At 45.9% G+C, this 19828-nt stretch overlaps 1 protein-coding gene across 1 annotated transcript in view; it reads right to left on the reverse strand.

Moving 5' to 3' along the window:
• The window catches only part of LOC141116658 (NACHT, LRR and PYD domains-containing protein 3-like), a 502014-nt gene that overhangs the window by 44694 nt on the left and 437492 nt on the right, over positions 1 to 19828 (reverse strand). The window contains exon 10 of the mRNA XM_073609051.1: positions 18821 to 18985. Coding sequence (XP_073465152.1) covers positions 18821 to 18985 — 165 coding nt within the window. The remainder of the gene's footprint in view (positions 1 to 18820; positions 18986 to 19828) is intronic.

Consider the following 19828-nt stretch of genomic DNA (forward strand, 5'->3'; position numbering starts at 1 on the left):
TTCCCTCGAACTGTTTGACCACAGTGTTGGGTACATGCTCCAGGAGGATGCCCAGCATTTGGAAGGCTCTGATGATGATACTGAGCTCGATGAAGGCAGTAACATGAGCGCGGACAGAGGGGGTGCCCAAGAAGGACAGCAATCTGGCAGTCATGCTCCCCCTGCTGCAGCATACTGCCAGGTTTGCTCCAGTGATGAGGAGGGAGGGGATGATGAGGTCACTGACTCAACGTGGGTGCCTGATAGGAGAGAGGAGGAGGAGGAGGAGGAGGAGGCGGCAGCACATCACCAACGAGGCAGGATGCCCTCCAGGGGCCAGCCTAAGGGCAGCACATTGACTGCATCACACCCCAAAGCTCCACATGTGCAGGGCGCTGCAGTCTCTGCGCGTTATTCAAAAAGTTCTTTGGTGTGGGCCTTTTTTGAGACGAGTGCATCAGATCGCACCGCTGCTATTTGCAACATATGTCTCAAGCGTATCTCGCGTGGCCAAAACATCTCCCGCTTGGGTACCACATGCTTGACCAGACATATGTTGACCTGCCATGCAGTTCGTTGGCAAGCGTATCTAAAAGACCCACACCAAAGAACAAAGAGGATCTCTCCTTGCTCCTCATCAGCTGAGATTTCCAACCCCACTAGACCTTCAGTCCTCTCTGAGACCTGCAGTGAGAGGAATGAAGGTGTAGAATTAGGTGTGTCACAGCCAAGTACTTGTGGGCAATCTGCTTTTGGTACACCGACGTCAGATTGTACCAGGCAAATTTCCCTGCCCCAGCTGCTGCACCGCCGAAAGAAGTTTGCTCCCAGCCATCCACATGCCCAGCGGTTGAATGCTAGCTTGGCAAAATTGCTAGCACTTCAACTGCTGCCTTTTCAGTTGGTAGACTCTGCCCCCTTCCGTGAGTTTGTGGAATGTGCGGTTCCTCAGTGGCAGGTACCCAAACGCCACTTTTTCTCACGGAAGGCGATTCCGGCTCTCTACCGGCATGTGGAAGGCAATGTCCATGCCTCGCTGGACAGGGCGGTCAGCGGTAAGGTGCATATTACCGCTGACTCATGGTCCAGCAGGCATGGACAGGGACGTTACCTAAGTTTCACGGCGCATTGGGTGACTCTGCTGGCAGCTGGGAAGGATGCAGGACAAGGTGCAGTAGTGTTGGAGGTTGTTCCGCCACCACGCCTCCAAAATGCTGATTGTGACACACCTCTCTCCTCCACCCCCTCCTCTTCTTCTTCCTCCATGGCCTCTTCCTCGGAACCAGCGGTGCTCCGTAGGCGTTCAAGGGGCTACGCAAGTACGCAGGCCAAAAGATGCCATGCGGTGCTTGAGCTGGTGTGCTTGGGGGACAGGAGCCACACTGGGGCAGAGGTTCTGTCAGCTCTGCAGGGGCAGGTTCAGAGGTGGTTGACGCCACGCCAACTTAAGGCAGGAATGGTGGTTTGCGACAATGGCACCAACCTCCTCTCTGCCCTCCGACAGGGACAAATGACCCATGTGCCCTGTTTGGCTCACGTCCTTAACTTGGTGGTGCAGCGGTTCTTGGGCAGGTACCCGGGCTTACAGGATGTCCTGAGGCAGGCCAGGAAAGTCTGTGTGCATTTCCGCCGGTCATATAATGCCAGTGCTCGGCTGACGGACCTCCAAAAGGAGTTTAACCTGCCCAAGAACCGCCTAATCTGTGACATGCCCACCAGGTGGAACTCAACGTTGGCCATGCTGCAGCGGCTGCACACGCAGCAGAGGGCCATCAATGAGTACCTGTGCGACTATGGCACCAGGACAGGGTCAGGGGAGCTTGGTTTTTTTTCCCCACGCCAGTGGGCCATGATCAGGGATGCATGCACTGTCCTGTCACCATTCGAGGAGGCCACGAGGATGGTGAGCAGTGACAGTGCATGCATCAGTGACACTGTCCCCCTTGTCCACCTGTTGGAGCACACGCTGCGTGGAATAATGGACAGGGCACTTGAGGCAGAACAGAGGCAGGAAGAGGAGGACTTCCTTAGCTCTCAAGGCCCCCTTTATCCAGACAGTGTTCCTGCGTGCCCGCCGATCACACAGGAAGAGGACGAGGAGGAAGAGGAGGAGGAGGAAGATTGTGTCAGTATGGAGGTGGAGCCTGGCACTCAGCATCAGCAGCAGTCTTTAAGGGATCAGTCCCAAGAAACACATGGACTTGTACGTGGCTGGGAGGAGGTGGCTGCGGACCATGTCGTTCTTAGTGACCCAGAGGACTCCGGACCGAATGCCTCAGCAAACCTACGCTGCATGGCCTCCTTGATCCTGCAAAGCCTGCGTAAGGATCCTCGTATTCGTGGTATCAAGGAGAAGGACCAATACTGGCTGGCAACCATCCTTGATCCACGTTACAAGGGTAAGGTTGCAGACCTTATCTTGCCATCGCAGAGGGAGCAGAGGATGAAACATCTTCGGGAGGCCTTGCAGAAAGGTCTGTGCAACGCGTTCCCAGAGACTGGGAGGTTACAAACTCCTGTTTCTGGACAACGTGTTGCTGAGGCTTCGGTCAGTCAAAGAAGGAGCGGTGGAGAAGGTGGCCGTCTGACCGATGCGTTCAGACAATTTTTTGGTCCGCAGCCCCAAGGTATGATCGGTTCCAGCAACCATCGCCAGCGTCTGTTTTACATGGTGCAGGAATACCTAGGGGCAAGATCAGACTTGGACACCTTTCCCACCGAAAATCCTCTGGGTTACTGGGTCTTGAGGATGGATCACTGGCCAGAGCTTGCACAGTATGCAATTGAGCTACTGGCCTGTCCTGCATCCAGCGTTCTTTCGGAACGCACATTCAGTGCTGCTGGAGGCGTGGTAACCGATCACAGGGTGCGTCTGTCCACCGACTCGGTCGATCGGCTGACCTTCATAAAAATGAATGAGTCTTGGATCACCACCAGCTACCAAGCACCTGATGCTGATGTAACCGAATAATTTTTTTTGAAATCTCAGATCCCTTCAAAGACTGCCTATGCTGATGCTGAGTGACTATCCCTGAGTAATTATCCTCTTCCTCCTCAATCATCACGCTGATAGCTTGTAAGAACATTTTTGGTTCTGGGCGCCACCACCAGTGCCTAAGGCACAATTTTTCAGCCCCTGTTTAACAGGGGCGTGTAATTACAATTTTTGATGTAATACTTTGCAGCAGGGCTCGTTCCTGCATTCCAACTAGAGTGTCTGTGAGGGGTTGCAGTGTTGTGGCACCAGCACCAGTGCCTAGGGCCCAATTTTTCTGCCCCTGTCTAACAGGGGCGTGTAATTACAATTTTTGATGCAATACTTTGCAGCAGGGCTCGTTCCTGCGTTCCAACTAGAGTGTCTGTGAGGGGTTGCAGTGTTGTGGCATCAGCACCAGTGCCTAAGGCCCAATTTTTCTGCCCCTGTCTAACAGGGGCGTGTAATTACAATTTTTGATGCAATACTTTGCAGCAGGGCTCGTTCCTGCGTTCCAACTAGAGTGTCTGTGAGGGGTTGCAGTGTTGTGGCACCAGCACCAGTGCCTAAGGCCCAATTTTTCTGCCCCTGTCTAACAGGGGCGTGTAATTACAATTTTTGATGCAATACTTTGCAGCAGGGCTCGTTCCTGCGTTCCAACTAGAGTGTCTGTGAGGGGTTGCAGTGTTGTGGCACCAGCACCAGTGCCTAAGGCCCAATTTTTCTGCCCCTGTCTAACAGGGGCGTGTAATTACAATTTTTGATGCAATACTTTGCAGCAGGGCTCGTTCCTGCGTTCCAACTAGAGTGTCTGTGAGGGGTTGCAGTGTTGTGGCACCAGCACCAGTGCCTAAGGCCCAATTTTTCGGCCCCTGTCTAACAGGGGCGTGTAATTACAATTTTTGAAGCAATAATTTGCAGCAGGGCTCGTTCCTGCGTTCCAACTAGAGTGTCTGTGAGGGGTTGCAGTGTTGTGGCACCAGCACCAGTGCCTAAGGCCTAATTTTTCAGCTCCTGTTCAACAGGGGCATGTAATTACAATTCTTGATCTAATATTTCACAGCAGGGCCCTGTGAGGGCTTACAGTGTTGTGGCCACAGCAACACCTAAGGCCCAAATTTCTGCTGAGTATATAGGGCAGGACCCTACTTTCAAACATCTAACTTACAAACGACTCCTACTTGCAAACGGAAGGAGACAACAGGAAGTGAGATGAAATCTACCCCTAGGAAGGGAAATTCTCTCCTGTAAGAGTTAATATGGGAAAACAATTTCTCCTTTCCACTGATGCTTTCCAATCCTTGTTCCACAAAAAAACCCAAATTTTCAAAAAACATTTTTCATTGGGACAAAAAAGTGAGGTGAAATCTTCTGAAGAGGAGGAAAGACAGCAAAACAAATGTCACAGGGGTGATAACCCTTCCCTATGTTTTCCAAAAAGCTTAGAAAAGATTTTTTGGCTGGAGCTAAACACGTTAAAAATGCACCGCCTGTATACTGCTGTTCAGAGTATATAGGGCCTGGTGGCCCCACACCTTTCCTTATTTTAATTTGGGTGCGGGGTTCCCCTTAATATCCATACAAGACCCAAAGGGCCTGGTAATGGACTGGGGGGGTACCCATGCCGTTTGTCTCACTGATTTTCATCCATATTGCCATGACCCGACATGACATTAAACCCGCAAGCAGTTTTAAATGAGATTTTTTCCTTTAAAAATGACATTTGGTGCAGGGACTGTTCTAAACATGGGAAACACGCGTCACTTTACAGGCATACTATAGACACCCCCCAGGTACGATATTTAAAGGAATATTTCACTTTTTTTTTTTACTTTAAGCATCATTAAAATCACTGCTCCCGAAAAAACGGCCGTTTTTAAAAGTTTTTTTTGCATTGATACATGTCCCCTGGGGTAGGACCCGGGTCCCCAAACCCTTTTTAGGACAATACCATGCAAATTAGCCTTTAAAATGAGCACTTTTGATTTCGAACGTTCGAGTCCCATAGACGTCAATGGGGTTCTAACGTTCGTGCGAACTTTCGGTCCGTTCGCGGGTTCTGGTGCGAACCGAACCGGGGGGTGTTCGGCTCATCCCTGACTGTGAGCAGGACGCACCACACTAACTTGTAGCTTTAGATGAACACTGTGCAGAGGTCGCAAAAAAATAACTTGTAGGTTTAGCTGAACACTGTGAGGAGGACGCATCACACTAACTTGTAGCTTTAGATGAACACTGTAAGCAGGACGCACTGCACTAACTTGTAGCTTTAGATGAACACTGTGCAGAGCTCGCAAAAAATAACTTGTAGGTTTAGCTGAACACTATGAGCAGGACGCACTGCACTAACTTGAAGCTTTAGATGAACACTGTGCAGAGGTCTCACTACACTAACTTGTAGTTTTAGCTGAACACTGTGAGCAGGACACACTGCACTAACTTGTAGCTTTAGATTAACACTGTGCAGAGGTCTCACTAAACTAACTTGTAGTTTTAGCTGAACACTGTGAGCAGGACGCACTGCACTAACTTGTAGCTTTAGATGAACACTGTGCAGAGGTCTCACTACACTAACTTGTAGTTTTAGCTGAACACTGTGAGCAGGACGCACTGCACTAACTTATAGCTTTAGTTGAACACTGTGCAGAGGTCTCACTACACTAACTTGTAGTTTTAGCTGAACACTGTGAGCAGGACGCACTGCACTAACTTGTAGCTTTAGATGAACACTGTGCAGAGGTCTCACTACACTAACTTGTAGTTTTAGCTGAACACTGTGAGCAGGACGCACTGCACTAACTTATAGCTTTAGATGAACACTGTGCAGAGGTCTCACTACACTAACTTGTAGCTTTAGCTGAACACTGTGAGCAACACGCACTGCACTAACTTATAGCTTTAGATGAACACGGTGCAGAGGTCTCACTACACTAACTTGTAGTTTTAGCTAAACACTGTGAGCAGGACGCACTGCACTAACTTTTAGGTTTAGTTGAACACTGTGCAGAGGTCTCACTACACTAACTTGTAGTTTTAGCTGAACATTGTGAGCAGGACGCACTGCACTAACTTGTAGCTTTAGATGAACACTGTGCAGAGGTCTCACTACACTAACTTGTAGGTTTAGCTGAACACTGTGAGCAGGACACACTGCACTAATTTGTAGCTTTAGATGAACACTGTGCAGAGCTCGCAAAAAAATAACTTGTAGGTTTAGCTGAACACTGTGAGGAGGACGCACTACACTAACTTGTAGCTTTAGATGAACACTGTGGGCAGGACGCACTACACTAACTTGTAGCTTTAGATGAACACTGTGGGCAGGACGCACTACACTAACTTGTAGTTTTAGCTGAACACTGTGAGCAGGACGCACTGCACTAACTTGTAGCTTTAGATGAACACTGTGCAGAGCTCGCAAAAATATAACTTGTAGTTTTAGCTGAACACTGTGAGGAGGACGCACCGCACTAACTTATAGCTTTAGATGAACACTGTGCAGAGGTCTCACTACACTAACTTGTAGTTTTAGCTGAACACTGTGAGGAGGACGCACCACACTAACTTGTAGTTTTAGCTGAACACTGTGAGCAGGACGCACTGCACTAACTTGTAGCTTTAGATGAACACTGTGCAGAGGTCTCACTAGAATAAATTGTAGTTTTAGCTGAACACTGTGAGGAGGACGTACTGCACTAACTTGTAGCTTTAGATGAACTCTGTGCAGAGGTCTCACTAGACTAACTTGTAGTTTAGCTGAACACTGTGAGGAGGACGCACTGCACTAACTTGTAGCTTTAGATGAACACTGTGCAGAGGTCTCACTACACTAACTTGTAGTTTTAGCTGAACACTGTGAGCAGGACGCACCGCACTAACTTATAGCTTTAGATGAACACTGTGCAGAGGTCTCACTACACTAACTTGTAGTTTTAGCTGAACACTGTGAGCAGGACGCACTGCACTAACTTGTAGCTTTAGAAGAACACTGTGCAGAGGTCTCACTACACTAACTTGTAGGTTTAGCTGAACACTGTGAGCAGGACGCACCGCACTAACTTATAGCTTTAGATGAACACTGTGCAGAGGTCTCACTACACTAACTTGTAGGTTTAGCTGAACACTGTGAGCAGGACGCACTGCACTAACTTGTAGCTTTAGATGAACACTGTGCAGAGCTCGCAAAAAAATAACTTGTAGGTTTAGCTGAACACTGTGAGGAGGACGCACTACACTAACTTGTAGCTTTAGATGAACACTGTGAGGTGGACGCACCACACTAACTTGTAGTTTTAGCTGAACACTGTGAGCAGGACGCACTGCACTAACTTGTAGCTGTAGATGAACACTGTGCAGAGGTCTCACTACACTAACTTGTAGTTTTAGCTGAACACTGTGAGCAGGACGCACTGCACTAACTTGTAGCTTTAGATGAACACTGTGCAGAGGTCTCACTACACTAACTTGTAGTTTTAGCTGAACACTGTGAGCAGGACGCACTACACTAATTTGTAGCTTTAGATGAACACTGTGCAGAGCTCGCAAAAAATAACTTGTAGGTTTAGCTGAACACTGTGAGGAGGACGCACCACACTAACTTGTAGCTTTAGCTGAACACTGTGAGCAGGACGCACCGCACTAACTTATAGCTTTAGATGAACACTGTGCAGAGGTCTCACTACACTAACTTGTAGTTTTAGCTGAACACTGTGAGCAGGACGCACTGCACTAACTTGTAGCTTTAGATGAACACTATGCAAAGGTCTCACTACACTAACTTGTAGGTTTAGCTAAACACTGTGAGGAGGACGCACCACACTAACTTGTAGTTTTAGCTGAACACTGTGAGCAGGACGCACTGCACTAACTTGTAGCTTTAGATGAACACTGTGCAGAGGTCTCACTACACTAACTTGTAGTTTTAGCTGAACACTGTGAGGAGGACGCAGCACACTAACTTGTAGTTTTAGCTGAACACTGTGAGCAGGACGCACTGCACTAACTTGTAGCTTTAGATGAACACTGTGCAGAGGTCTCACTACACTAACTTGTAGTTTTAGCTGAACACTGTGAACAGGATGCACTGCACTAACTTGTAGCTTTAGATGAACACTGTGCAGAGGTCTCACTACACTAACTTGTAGTTTTAGCTGAACACTGTAAGCAGGACGCATTACACTAACTTGTAGCTTTAGATGAACACTGTGCAGAGGTCTCACTACACTAACTTGTAGTTTTAGCTGAACACTGTAAGCAGGACGCATTACACTAACTTTAGCTTTAGATGAACCCTGTGCAGAGGTCTCACTACACTAACTTGTAGGTTTAGCTGAACACTGTGAGGAGGACGCACCACACTAACTTGTAGCTTTAGCTGAACACTGTGAGCAGGACGCACCGCACTAACTTGTAGCTTTAGATGAACACTGTGCAGAGGTCTCACTACACTAACTTGTAGTTTTAGCTGAACACTGTAAGCAGGACGCATTACACTAACTTGTAGCTTTAGATGAACCCTGTGCAGAGGTCTCACTACACTAACTTGTAGCTTTAGATGAACACTGTAAGCAGGATGCACTACACTAACTTGTAGCTTTAGATGAACACTGTGAGGAGGACGCACTACACTAACTTGTAGCTTTAGATGAACACTGTAAGCAGGATGCACTACACTAACTTGTAGCTTTAGATGAACACTGTGCAGAGGTCTCACTACACTAACTTGTAGTTTTAGCTGAACACTGTAAGCAGGACGCATTACACTAACTTGTAGCTTTAGATGAACACTGTGCAGAGGTCTCACTACACTAACTTGTAGGTTTAGCTGAACATTGTGAGGAGGACGCACTGCACTGACTTGTAGCTTTAGATGAACACTGTGCAGAGGTCTCACTACACTAACTTGTAGTTTTAGCTGAACACTGTGAGCAGGACGCACTGCACTAACTTGTAGATTTAGATGAACACTGTGCAGAGGTCTCACTACACTAACTTGTAGATTTAGCTGAACACTGTGAGCAGGATGCACTACACTAACTTGTAGCTTTAGATGAACACTGTGCAGAGCTCACAAAAAATAACTTGTAGGTTTAGCTGAACACTGTGAGGAGGACGCACCACACTAACTTGTAGCTTCAGATGAACACTGTGAGGAGGACGCACTACACTAACTTGTAGCTTTAGCTGAACACTGTGCAGAGGTCTCACTACACTAACTTGTAGTTTTAGCTGAACACTGTGAGCAGGACGCACTGCACTAACTTGTAGCTTTAGCTGAACACTGTGCAGAGGTCTCACTACACTAACTTGTAGATTTAGCTGAACACTGTGAGCAGGACGCACTACACTAACTTGTAGCTTTAGATGACCACTGTGCAGAGCTCGCAAAAAATAACTTGTAGGTTTAGCTGAACACTGTGAGGAGGACGCACTACACTAACTTGTAGCTTTAGATGAACACTGTAAGCAGGACGCACTGCACTAACTTGTAGGTTTAGATGAACACTGTGCAGAGGTCTCACTACACTAACTTGCAGTTTTAGCTGAACACTGTGAGCAGGACGCACCACACTAACTTGTAGCTTTAGATGAACACTGTGCAGAGGTCGCAAAAAATAACTTGTAGGTTTAGCTGAACACTGTGAGGAGGACGCACCACACTAACTTGTAGCTTTAGATGAACACTGTAAGCAGGACGCACTGCACTAACTTGTAGCTTTAGATGAACACTGTGCAGAGCTCGCAAAAAATAACTTGTAGGTTTAGCTGAACACTATGAGCAGGACGCACTGCACTAACTTGAAGCTTTAGATGAACACTGTGCAGAGGTCTCACTACACTAACTTGTAGTTTTAGCTGAACACTGTGAGCAGGACACACTGCACTAACTTGTAGCTTTAGATTAACACTGTGCAGAGGTCTCACTAAACTAACTTGTAGTTTTAGCTGAACACTGTGAGCAGGACGCACTGCACTAACTTGTAGCTTTAGATGAACACTGTGCAGAGGTCTCACTACACTAACTTGTAGTTTTAGCTGAACACTGTGAGCAGGACGCACTGCACTAACTTATAGCTTTAGTTGAACACTGTGCAGAGGTCTCACTACACTAACTTGTAGTTTTAGCTGAACACTGTGAGCAGGACGCACTGCACTAACTTGTAGCTTTAGATGAACACTGTGCAGAGGTCTCACTACACTAACTTGTAGTTTTAGCTGAACACTGTGAGCAGGACGCACTGCACTAACTTATAGCTTTAGATGAACACTGTGCAGAGGTCTCACTACACTACCTTGTAGGTTTAGCTGAACACTGTGAGGAGGACGCACCACACTAACTTATAATTTTAGCTGAACACTGTGAGCAGGACGCACTGCACTAACTGTAAATAGTCTTTTTTTTAACAAAACAAAGGTGCTTTATTGTCAAATAAGGCATAATTACAGAATACCGATTGACACAATACACAGCTCTACATAATAGGTGTACATGCTTTACCACAATATGTTCTACTTAGTATATATAACAATATGGCATTGTAAAAAGAAATTTCAAAACCAATAACCAAGTACTTCTGAGTTTCCGCCCACTAGATCCACCCCCACCCACCAAATACATTTAGGAAACAGGATGGAGTGTATATCCCTAAGAGGCCATCCACGGAGCCCAAACTTTTTCAAATTTCCATGTACACCCACAGTTTATATACGTCATTCTGTACATGGGGATGGCTGCTTCAATCTGTGCCTCCCAGGCCGCAACCGATGGAGGGGAAGAATCAATCCACTTCATAAGGATTTCCTTTTTTGCATAAAAAAGAAGATAGGAAATTAGGAGTTTAAGATGATAGGGCCTTTGTTCATCATCAAACACCCCCAACAGAGCTAGCGCAGGCAGAACCGGAAGGGATACTTCCAATCTGGAATTAATTTCTCCAAAAATCGCAGACCAAAATGTCACTATGATGGGGCACTCCCAGAACATATGAAAAAAGGTACCAATTTGCATCTTGCATTGAGGACATACAGGATCTCTCTCAGGGAATATGCGATGGAGTCTCTGCGGGGTGTAGTAAACCCTATGTATAAATTTGATCTGTATCAGTTTATCCCTAGATGCTATCACTAATTTAGGGCCGTAATCTAGACAATCGTCCCAACCCTCCTTGTCCAACGATGGGATATCCGCCTGCCAACTTTCCCACAGCTTTTCTATTTTGGGGGAGTCCTTGCCCAACAGCGCATTATAGAGATAGGATAGAGGTTTCAATAGATCGCAGGGGACAAGAGTTCTTCAATGGGGTCGGCTTGTAGGATAGGGGGTTGTGGGAATTGAGCCCTAGTCACGTGTCTAAGCTGGAGATACCGAAATCTCATCCATTGCAGTAGCCCAAATTTAGCCATCAACTCCTGAAAAGAGAGCAGTTCTCCTCTAGGCATTATATGCTCCAGTGTTAATACCGTATCTAGCCCAGACTTGAGGATCTGGAATTGTACGGAAATGGTGTAGTGCTGGGTTTCCCCACAATGGATGAGCTGAGGATAGCTGCCCCGGCTTACGGAACCTCCGTCTAGCAGCCACTCATACCTTCCAGGTTGCCTGAGTAGGTCCGGGTACCTCAGGGTAAGCCCCCGGCCCTCTATAAGGGAAGTTACGGAGGTCAGTCAGGGAGCCCAAACTGTTGGCTTCAAGACAGACCGCAGCATTAGATCTTGAGCCCTGATACCACCAATGCACTGTTACTAGCATGGCTGCCCAGAAATAGGTTTGAAAATTGGGTAGAGCCAGCTCCCCAAACCACAATGTGGATCGAGCCAGCCTAGGGGTTCCCCCGGCCCAAATAAATGAACTCACTAGCCAATCAATCTCCCTAAATAATGCAATAGGAACCCAAACTGGGCAATTTCTGAATAGATAGTTGAACTTAGGTAATATCATCATTTTAAGGAGATTGATGCGTCCAAGAAGATTAAGTGGTAAGTTCCCCCATGCAGAGCATTTTGTGCACAGTGTATGTATTACAGGGGTTAGATTTTTGGCAATGAATTCAGAGGGGTTTCTTGTGATCACTATCCCTAAATATTTAAACTCCTTTACCATTTGCAGCGGGGAGGATTGGGGTCCAGAGGTAACGCCTTCGTCTAAAGGGAATATAACAGATTTGGTCCAATTTATTTTAACCCCCGACAGTCCACCAAAATTATCAAATACACGCAGAGCAGCTTGCAGAGAGGGCCCGTCGTCGTTCAAATATAAAAGTGCATCATCGGCATAGAGGGAGAGGCGCTCTTCCAACATACCCACCCGCAAGCCCCGGACATCCGAAGCACCCCTAATAGCAATAGCCAGGGGCTCCAGTGCCAGGGCAAACAGGCTGGGGGAGAGCGGACATCCCTGCCTCGTACCACAATATAAATTGAAGGGGTCCCAGACCCAATTATTAGTGCGTACGCAAGCCCTGGGAGTTTGGTATAGTAATTGTACACCATTGATAAATTTGGGTCCAAATCCGAATCTGCGCAAGGTTTCCCACAAAAAGTTCCATTCAACCGAGTCAAACGCCTTTTCGGCGTCAAGAGAGGCAATAACTCTGGACCCCGGAATGTCATGCGAGACAGTTAGATTGAGTAACAGGCGTCGAATATTGATGTCAGTTCCCTTACCCGGCATAAAACCGTCTGATCAATGCCAATCAGATCTTCAATAACATGAGATAGACGGATAGCCAAGACCTTAGCAAAAATCTTAGCATCCACATTAATTAAAGATATGGGCCTGTAGGATGCACAGTCAAGTGGATCCTTACAGGGTTTAGGAACCAGTACAATAATTGCCTCGTTCATGGTATCAGGCAGAGTCTCCAATGTCGCAAATTTAGAGAGTAGTGAGGTTAATTTGGGAGCCAGGAGCTCAGAAAAATTGGAATAAAATTCAGATGGTAACCCATCTGTCCCAGGGGCCTTCCCTCCCCGGAGATGCCCCATGGCTACCTGAATCTTCTCCAGTGTAATATCTGCCTCTAGGCCCTCTCTTGCCTCATCAGACAAAATGGGAATGGATAGGGAATCAAGGAAGGAGGATATGGAGGAGTCAGAAGCAGCTGCTCTAGAGGAGTAAACCTCCCGAAAATAGTCACTAAATCGATCGTTAATTCTACTGGGAGTTGTAAGAATTTGATCCGACCCATCTTTAATGGAACCTATAGGGGTTGAGGGTATGCTTCCCCTAGCCAGCCATGCCAGCAACTTCCCATTCTTCCTTCCATGCTTAAACACCCTCTGTGCTGAATAAAGTAATGCTTTGTCTGTTTGAGTCATCCTTTCAGTGGATAGAGCTCGTAGAGCTCGCTTCCATGCCCTATACCGTTCATCATCAGGAGCAGAGACATATTCCGATTCCAGCCTAGCTGCCTGCTCTTCAAGATTTTCAAGGGAGTGAGTGGATTCCCGTTTCAATCTATTAATATTGACCCCGTATTCCCCCCACATCCAAGCTTTAAAAGAATCCCAGAGAACAGGCGGGGAAACTGAACCCGCGTTGTCCGTCCAGAAATTGCAGATGGAGGCCGTGAGAGGTTCCAGTAATCTCTCATCATTGGCCCAAAATCTAGACAAGCTCCATAGGCGAGTTCCTGGAGGCACAGTCAGCGCTAGTGTCAAACATAATGGGGCATGATCCGAGATTCCCCTGGGAAGCACAGATAGGTCCTGAACAAATTGTAGTGCAGGGCCAGAAGCGTAAGCCAGGTCAATTCTCAATAGAGTTTTGTGTGTAGCTGAGTGGCAGGTGAATACTTTGGACCGCGGGTAAATGTGCCTCCAGATGTCAGTGAGGGCGAACATGTCCGCCCACTGCCTGAGATCCGGAGTGTCACATGCCGAGCAATGCAGTCAATCCAACTCTACGGAGGGGACCATATTGAAATCCCCCATGAGATAAACCAAAGCGGTGTCAAATTGCACCACTATTTGCATAATCTCATGAAGGATTCTACCAGTAGCCGGCGGTGGAACATAGATACCAACTAACACCACATTTTTATCGTAGACATTAGCATGTATAATAACAAATCTCCCTTCCTTGTCAGTTCTGACTTCTAGAAGTCTAAACGGCAAAGCCTTGTGGACCAGGATGCTGACCCCACGGGCATACGTGGAGAAAGTGGACTGGTAATTTGGGCCAACCCAGGCTTTCCTAAGGCAAGGTGTTCTGCTGCTCTGCATATGTGTCTCCTTAAGAATACAGATCTGCGGCCTGTGTTTATGCAGGAAACAAAACACTAGGGGACGCTTCACAGCGGTATTAAGTCCCCGCACGTTCCATGATACTACTCTAAATTCAGCCATTGGATATGGGGTAAATTAGAAATATGAATATGGGCCAATCCGTGAGGGCAGCATCCAAGTCCAGCAACACACTCATTACTATGCATAGCACTATGTCATTAGATCCCAATAGTAAAATAGACAATTTTAAGCATGTGAAAAGAAAAAAAACAGTGAACAAAAACAACCCTTCAACCAATCCCCCCTCCCCGCATCCCCCACCCCAACACAGGAATGCTTTGTTCCCCAAACATCAAAAACCCCACGGTCAGGGAGCGTGGACCAGTGGGTGCAGACACTTAGTGGAAAAACACGTCCACGTAGAGCAATGAGAAGCTTCGCCACCACTAAAAAATAGGAGATGGAGTTCCAGCAAAAGAAAAAATATGGTTTGTCAGACTGTTCCATTTCTTGTCAGTGTATACTTCCTTCTTATTATGCGGAGCACTGGATTTGGTACAGTGCCTTCAGGATGAGCAAGGTTCCCAAACAACATGTCTGGAAGGAAAGCAATCATCTAGGCAGTAGTAAACAACTTGCAAACGTAAAAGATGGAATGGTTAAGCTTGCAGTACCTTACATGAGCACTAGAGTTCGCCAGTGCCCAGTCCAGGGAGTCAGTCTATCAAGGTATAATGTAGAACTGAGAGGGAGGAAAAAAATTAATCTCAGTATTATAATAAGCTATCATTGTTTCTTCTCTCCCTCATCCCAATCCCACAGGCACTCAAATCACAGGATGGATGAATAAACCACTGAATAAGCAATAAAATGGCAGGCTTAGAGGCATAGATCACCTGGCACAGCAAGGGGCACAGTACTTAAAGTTTTTGCAGGCAGGCTTTGCAAAAGGCACAACAGGTGCAACATTAGTCCACCTAGCATTGCGAGGTATATTCGCTACAGAGCATTGAATAGTCATGAAACAGATCCCTCCAGCAGCATTCAGCGATTAGGAGGCAATGACTCCAGCCATGCAGTGGCATCCCTGGGGGACGTAAAAAACTTGGTTGTCTCCCTATCCTGAACCCGGAGCCGTGCAGGAAATAGTATGCTATAACGAATGCCTTTAAGATGCATGGCTGCCTTCACCTGGTCAAAAGAGCGTCTAAGCTTTTGTGTCTCAACAGAATAGTCAGGGAAGATAAGCAGTCTGCTGTTCTGGTGCTTCAATTCTCCTTTTACCCTGGCAGCCCTGAGCACTTCATCACTGTCACGGAAATTAAGAAACTTTAGAATAAAAGTGCGTGGTGGTGTTCCAGGAGGGCCCGGTTTAGGAGGTATCTGATGGGCCCGCTCAACAGCATAGAATGGCGAAAATTGGGCCTCAGGGAGAAGGTTCCGGAGCAGCTCTTCAATAAATTCAGTCGGCCGCTGACCCCCTAACCCCTCTGTTAGGCCTACAATACGGAGATTGTTCCTCCTGTTGCGGTTTTCTGCATCCTCAGATTTATATTCCAGGGCTCTGATTTTAGTATGGAGGGCACGCAGATCCGCCCCATGATTCTCCACAGTATCTTCCACATACCCCAGGCGCTGCTCAGCCTCAGACAGTCTGGAGCGGATTTTGTCCATATCAAGTCTTATTAGCCCCACATCTATCTGCATCGCATCCACCTTAGTGGTTAGGGTGGTGAGAGAGGCCTGGCAATTACCTATGGCAGCCAGCACCTCAGCCAGGCCTGGCTGTGTGGAGGAGGATTGCTCTTGCTGCAGTGTTTGAGTGGCCATATTGATTAGAGCGCGCCGCTTGGTTCCCACGCGGTCTATACAGGCCGCCGCTGTTTCCTTAGTCACAGGGGGAATTTAAGTTTCTTACCCCTTCCTTTTGATGTACAGGACGAGCGGCGGTACATGTATAGGGTTCTGCCGGCGTTTGGTGCCTCTCAGCCGCCTTTTAGAGGAAGACAGTCCCGGATTGCAGCGGAGCTCTCACAGACACGTCAGCTCACAGTGCCATCTTGGCCACGCCCCCAACTGTAAATAGTTTAGCTGCCTGACTGTGGTACTAATAGGATCAAAAGAACACCAGCAATTTTCTTCAGGTAGCTGTAAATACTGTAACAAGACAAGCCTGCCTGTCAGTAAGAAGATAACAGGAATGGATCTAGCTAAACTGAATACAGTGTATATGTATATATATATATATATATATATATATATATATATGCAACACCTGGGATGCATATATATACACAATACACTGTAAGTGCAGCTAACTCACTGATTGTCCTGCCTAATCTATCTAACTCAAATGAAATGACACTGTCTCTCTGTCTATCTATCTCTCTTTCAACGCCGGAACACACACTACACAGGGCCGCCGTGCAGGCGGCCTTATATAGTGTGGGAACGTGTTCTAAACCCCCTGAGCCATAACTGGCCAAAGCCACCCTGGCTTTGGCCAATAACAGCTCTCTCTACCGACGGCGCTGTGATTGGCCAAGCATGCGGGTCATAGTGCATGCTTGGCCAATCATCAGCCAGCAATGCAAATTATGGGCCGTGACGCGCCACACGAATTTGGCGCGAACGGCCCATAACGTTTGGAATTCGGCGAAGGACCGAGCAGCCAATGTTCGAGTCGAACATGGGTTCAACTGGAACGCGAAGCTCATCCCTATTGATCAGTATTGGTGGAGTTATCACATCTACATTCGAAGTGTTGGTATTCGGACACATTGTAGGTTGCAGATTTCTCATTTGTCTCATCACACATTTTATCACTAAGTGTAGGCCTCTATACATAGAATTATATTATACTATTTGTACTTCTATATCAGACTTCCTGCTGGCGGCTGGTTTTCATTCATTCGATTTTCACAAAGTTGTTCATGTTTTTTAGTGCAGATATTAAATGTTTTATATTTTTATATCCAGCTTTAGAGAACTGTCTGATATTGGTGATATATAAAGACAACCAGGAGATGAAATATATCTCCATTATTATTAGGTTTATGTAGTTTAGACATACACTATATTACCAAAAGTATTGTGACACCTGCCTTTACAAGCACATGAACTTTAATGGCATCTCAGTCTTAATCCTCGTACACACGATCAGATTTTTGGATGACCGTTCGTCCATTTTTTTGTGGCATGCTAGTCTCATATCGAAAGTGAAGAGGTTACTCTCCATATGAAAATTCCCTTCTGACAGAATACAACTTCAGAAGTGACGTGATGTGTTGAATAGTTTTGTATGTATTCTTTCGTTTCTTAGCATGCATAGTCTTGCTCTCACAATTTATTTTGGATTAAACAAAAATCAGATGCTGAGTTCATGTACGATAAAAATTTTATAGCCTGCACATCCAGCTTTTGTCGGACGAAAAATCGGAATTGGCTGTCAAAAGCACCATACTAACGATCATGTTGGATTAGAAGGCCTGGCTTGCAGTCTCCACTCTAAATAATACCAAAGATGTTCTATCGGGTTGAGGTCAGGTCTCTGTGCAGGCCAGTCAAGTTCCTCCACCCCAAACTCACTCATCTATGTCTTTATGGACCTTGCTTTGTGCACTGGCAAATCATTTGGTGGAGGGGCGATTATGGTGTGGGGGGTATTATGGAGTGGGGGGAGGGGGGATTATGGTGTGGGGGGTGTTTTTCAGGGGTTGGATTTGGCCTCTTAATTCCAGTGAAGGGAACTCTTAAGGCATCAGCATACCAAGACATTTTGGACAATTTCATTCTCTCAACTTTGTGTGAACAGTTTGGGGATGGCTCCTTCCTGTTCAAAAATGACTGTGCACCAGTGCACAAAGCAAGGTCCATAAAAACATGGATGAGCAAGTTTGGGGTGGAGGAACTTGACTGGCCTGCACAGAGTCCTGATCTCAACCCGATAGGACACCTTTGGGATGAATTAGAGCAGAGCCTGCGAGCCAGACCTTCTCATCCAACATCAGTGCCTGACCTCACAAATGTGCTTCTGGAAGAATGGTCAAACATTCCCATAGACACACTCCTAAACATTGTGGACAGCATTCCCAGAAGAAATTAAGCTGTTATAGCTGAAAAGGGTGGGCCAACTCCATATTGAACCCTACAGACTAAGACTGGGATGCCATTAAAGTTCATGTGTGTGTAAAGGCAGGTGTCCCAATACTTTTGGTAATCTAGTGTAATAGTCCAGTATTGGATATTTAGGCTCCATGCACACTGGCTTGATACATTGCTGCTACTATAGGAGTTTTGTATTCTGCCTGTAGAAGCAGCTCCATGTTCCAAGACATACTTTGAGCTCAATGTTTAGAGGCAGGAAAAAAAAACCTTCTGGTTCATGTTTTTGATTGGAGCTTTCTGGCAGAAAAAATGCAAAACTCTCCTAAACTCGTCTAAACTTTGTACAATAAAATCTCTATATGAAAGTGTTTTTCTGCCAAGGGAACTGACATTTTTTAAGCCCAGTGTGCATGGAGCCTTATGGAGCCTTAAGATGGAAAGTGATGACATTCTCATATTTCTATATTATTTATGTGGTTTAGATATAAAACTGTCCCAGAATATTATTGTCTCAGTCAGTCCTGTTATACTCACTGTAATTTCTCTATCCGGCTTGTTGTCAGAGCTTCCATCAGATCCCTGAAATGAGGACCCTCCAGATTGTTCATAGACAGGTCCAGTGTCCTCAGTGTCTGGTTATTTCTTATTCCAGATGCCAGGTGGGGGCAGGAACTGTCTGTCAGGTGATTATTATACAATCTGTAGAAGAGAAGAATGTTATCAGAAGAAAATGAATTTCTCCCCCAGGAATGAATGTAACTATTCTCTACATGAATGGAACTCATTTCTCTTTATTGGAATCATTAATATGAGATCACTTTATAAAAGACGATCGATCATCTACACTATTGGAGGATTTCTCTTTTTGTGGATCCCAATTACTAAATGTGACATGAGAAGTGGATGAGGTGGTGTGATCCATTCATTATTCCTGTATGGGGATTGGACCATACACACTCACACTGACCTCTAGGCTTTCACCTCCAACCTTCTGCTAAGTCTTAGATTCAGTTGTGGAGATTCACTTTGATGGTCACAGAAGTCTCACTCATGTTGTGGAAACTTCATTGACTAAAAGTGACACCATTTTACTTTGGGATTTCCTTTGAACATCATGGTGGAGGATTTGATCTTATGGTGTAGAGAAGATTTTATTATTACTGTTCTTTATTTGGAACTTTTTTGAAAATGTTGTACTAATATTGCTGCACTAATTTTATATCTGCTGATTATAAATTCTCTTCATTAGTTATCAGTGAAATAGTCTCCATACCATTGTTATATATACACTTATAGGGAGTTTTGTGATGAGGAGTCTCACTTTTATTGTTATATTGTCACATTTATATTGTGTGAATGTTATATACTAGTGCTGCAGTCTTCATATTATACTAGATGTGATAATTCCACCAATAGGGATCAGATATAACAATTCCATTCACTACAAAAATACTTTCATACATGTGAGGAAGGGCAGATCTCCTGCAATCTATTCACAGATACTTCAATCTATATAACATATAATGTACAAAAATACATAAA

This window comes from Aquarana catesbeiana, linkage group LG13 (genome assembly GCF_042186555.1).
Source record: "Aquarana catesbeiana isolate 2022-GZ linkage group LG13, ASM4218655v1, whole genome shotgun sequence".
NCBI classification, from domain to species: Eukaryota; Metazoa; Chordata; class Amphibia; order Anura; family Ranidae; genus Aquarana; species Aquarana catesbeiana.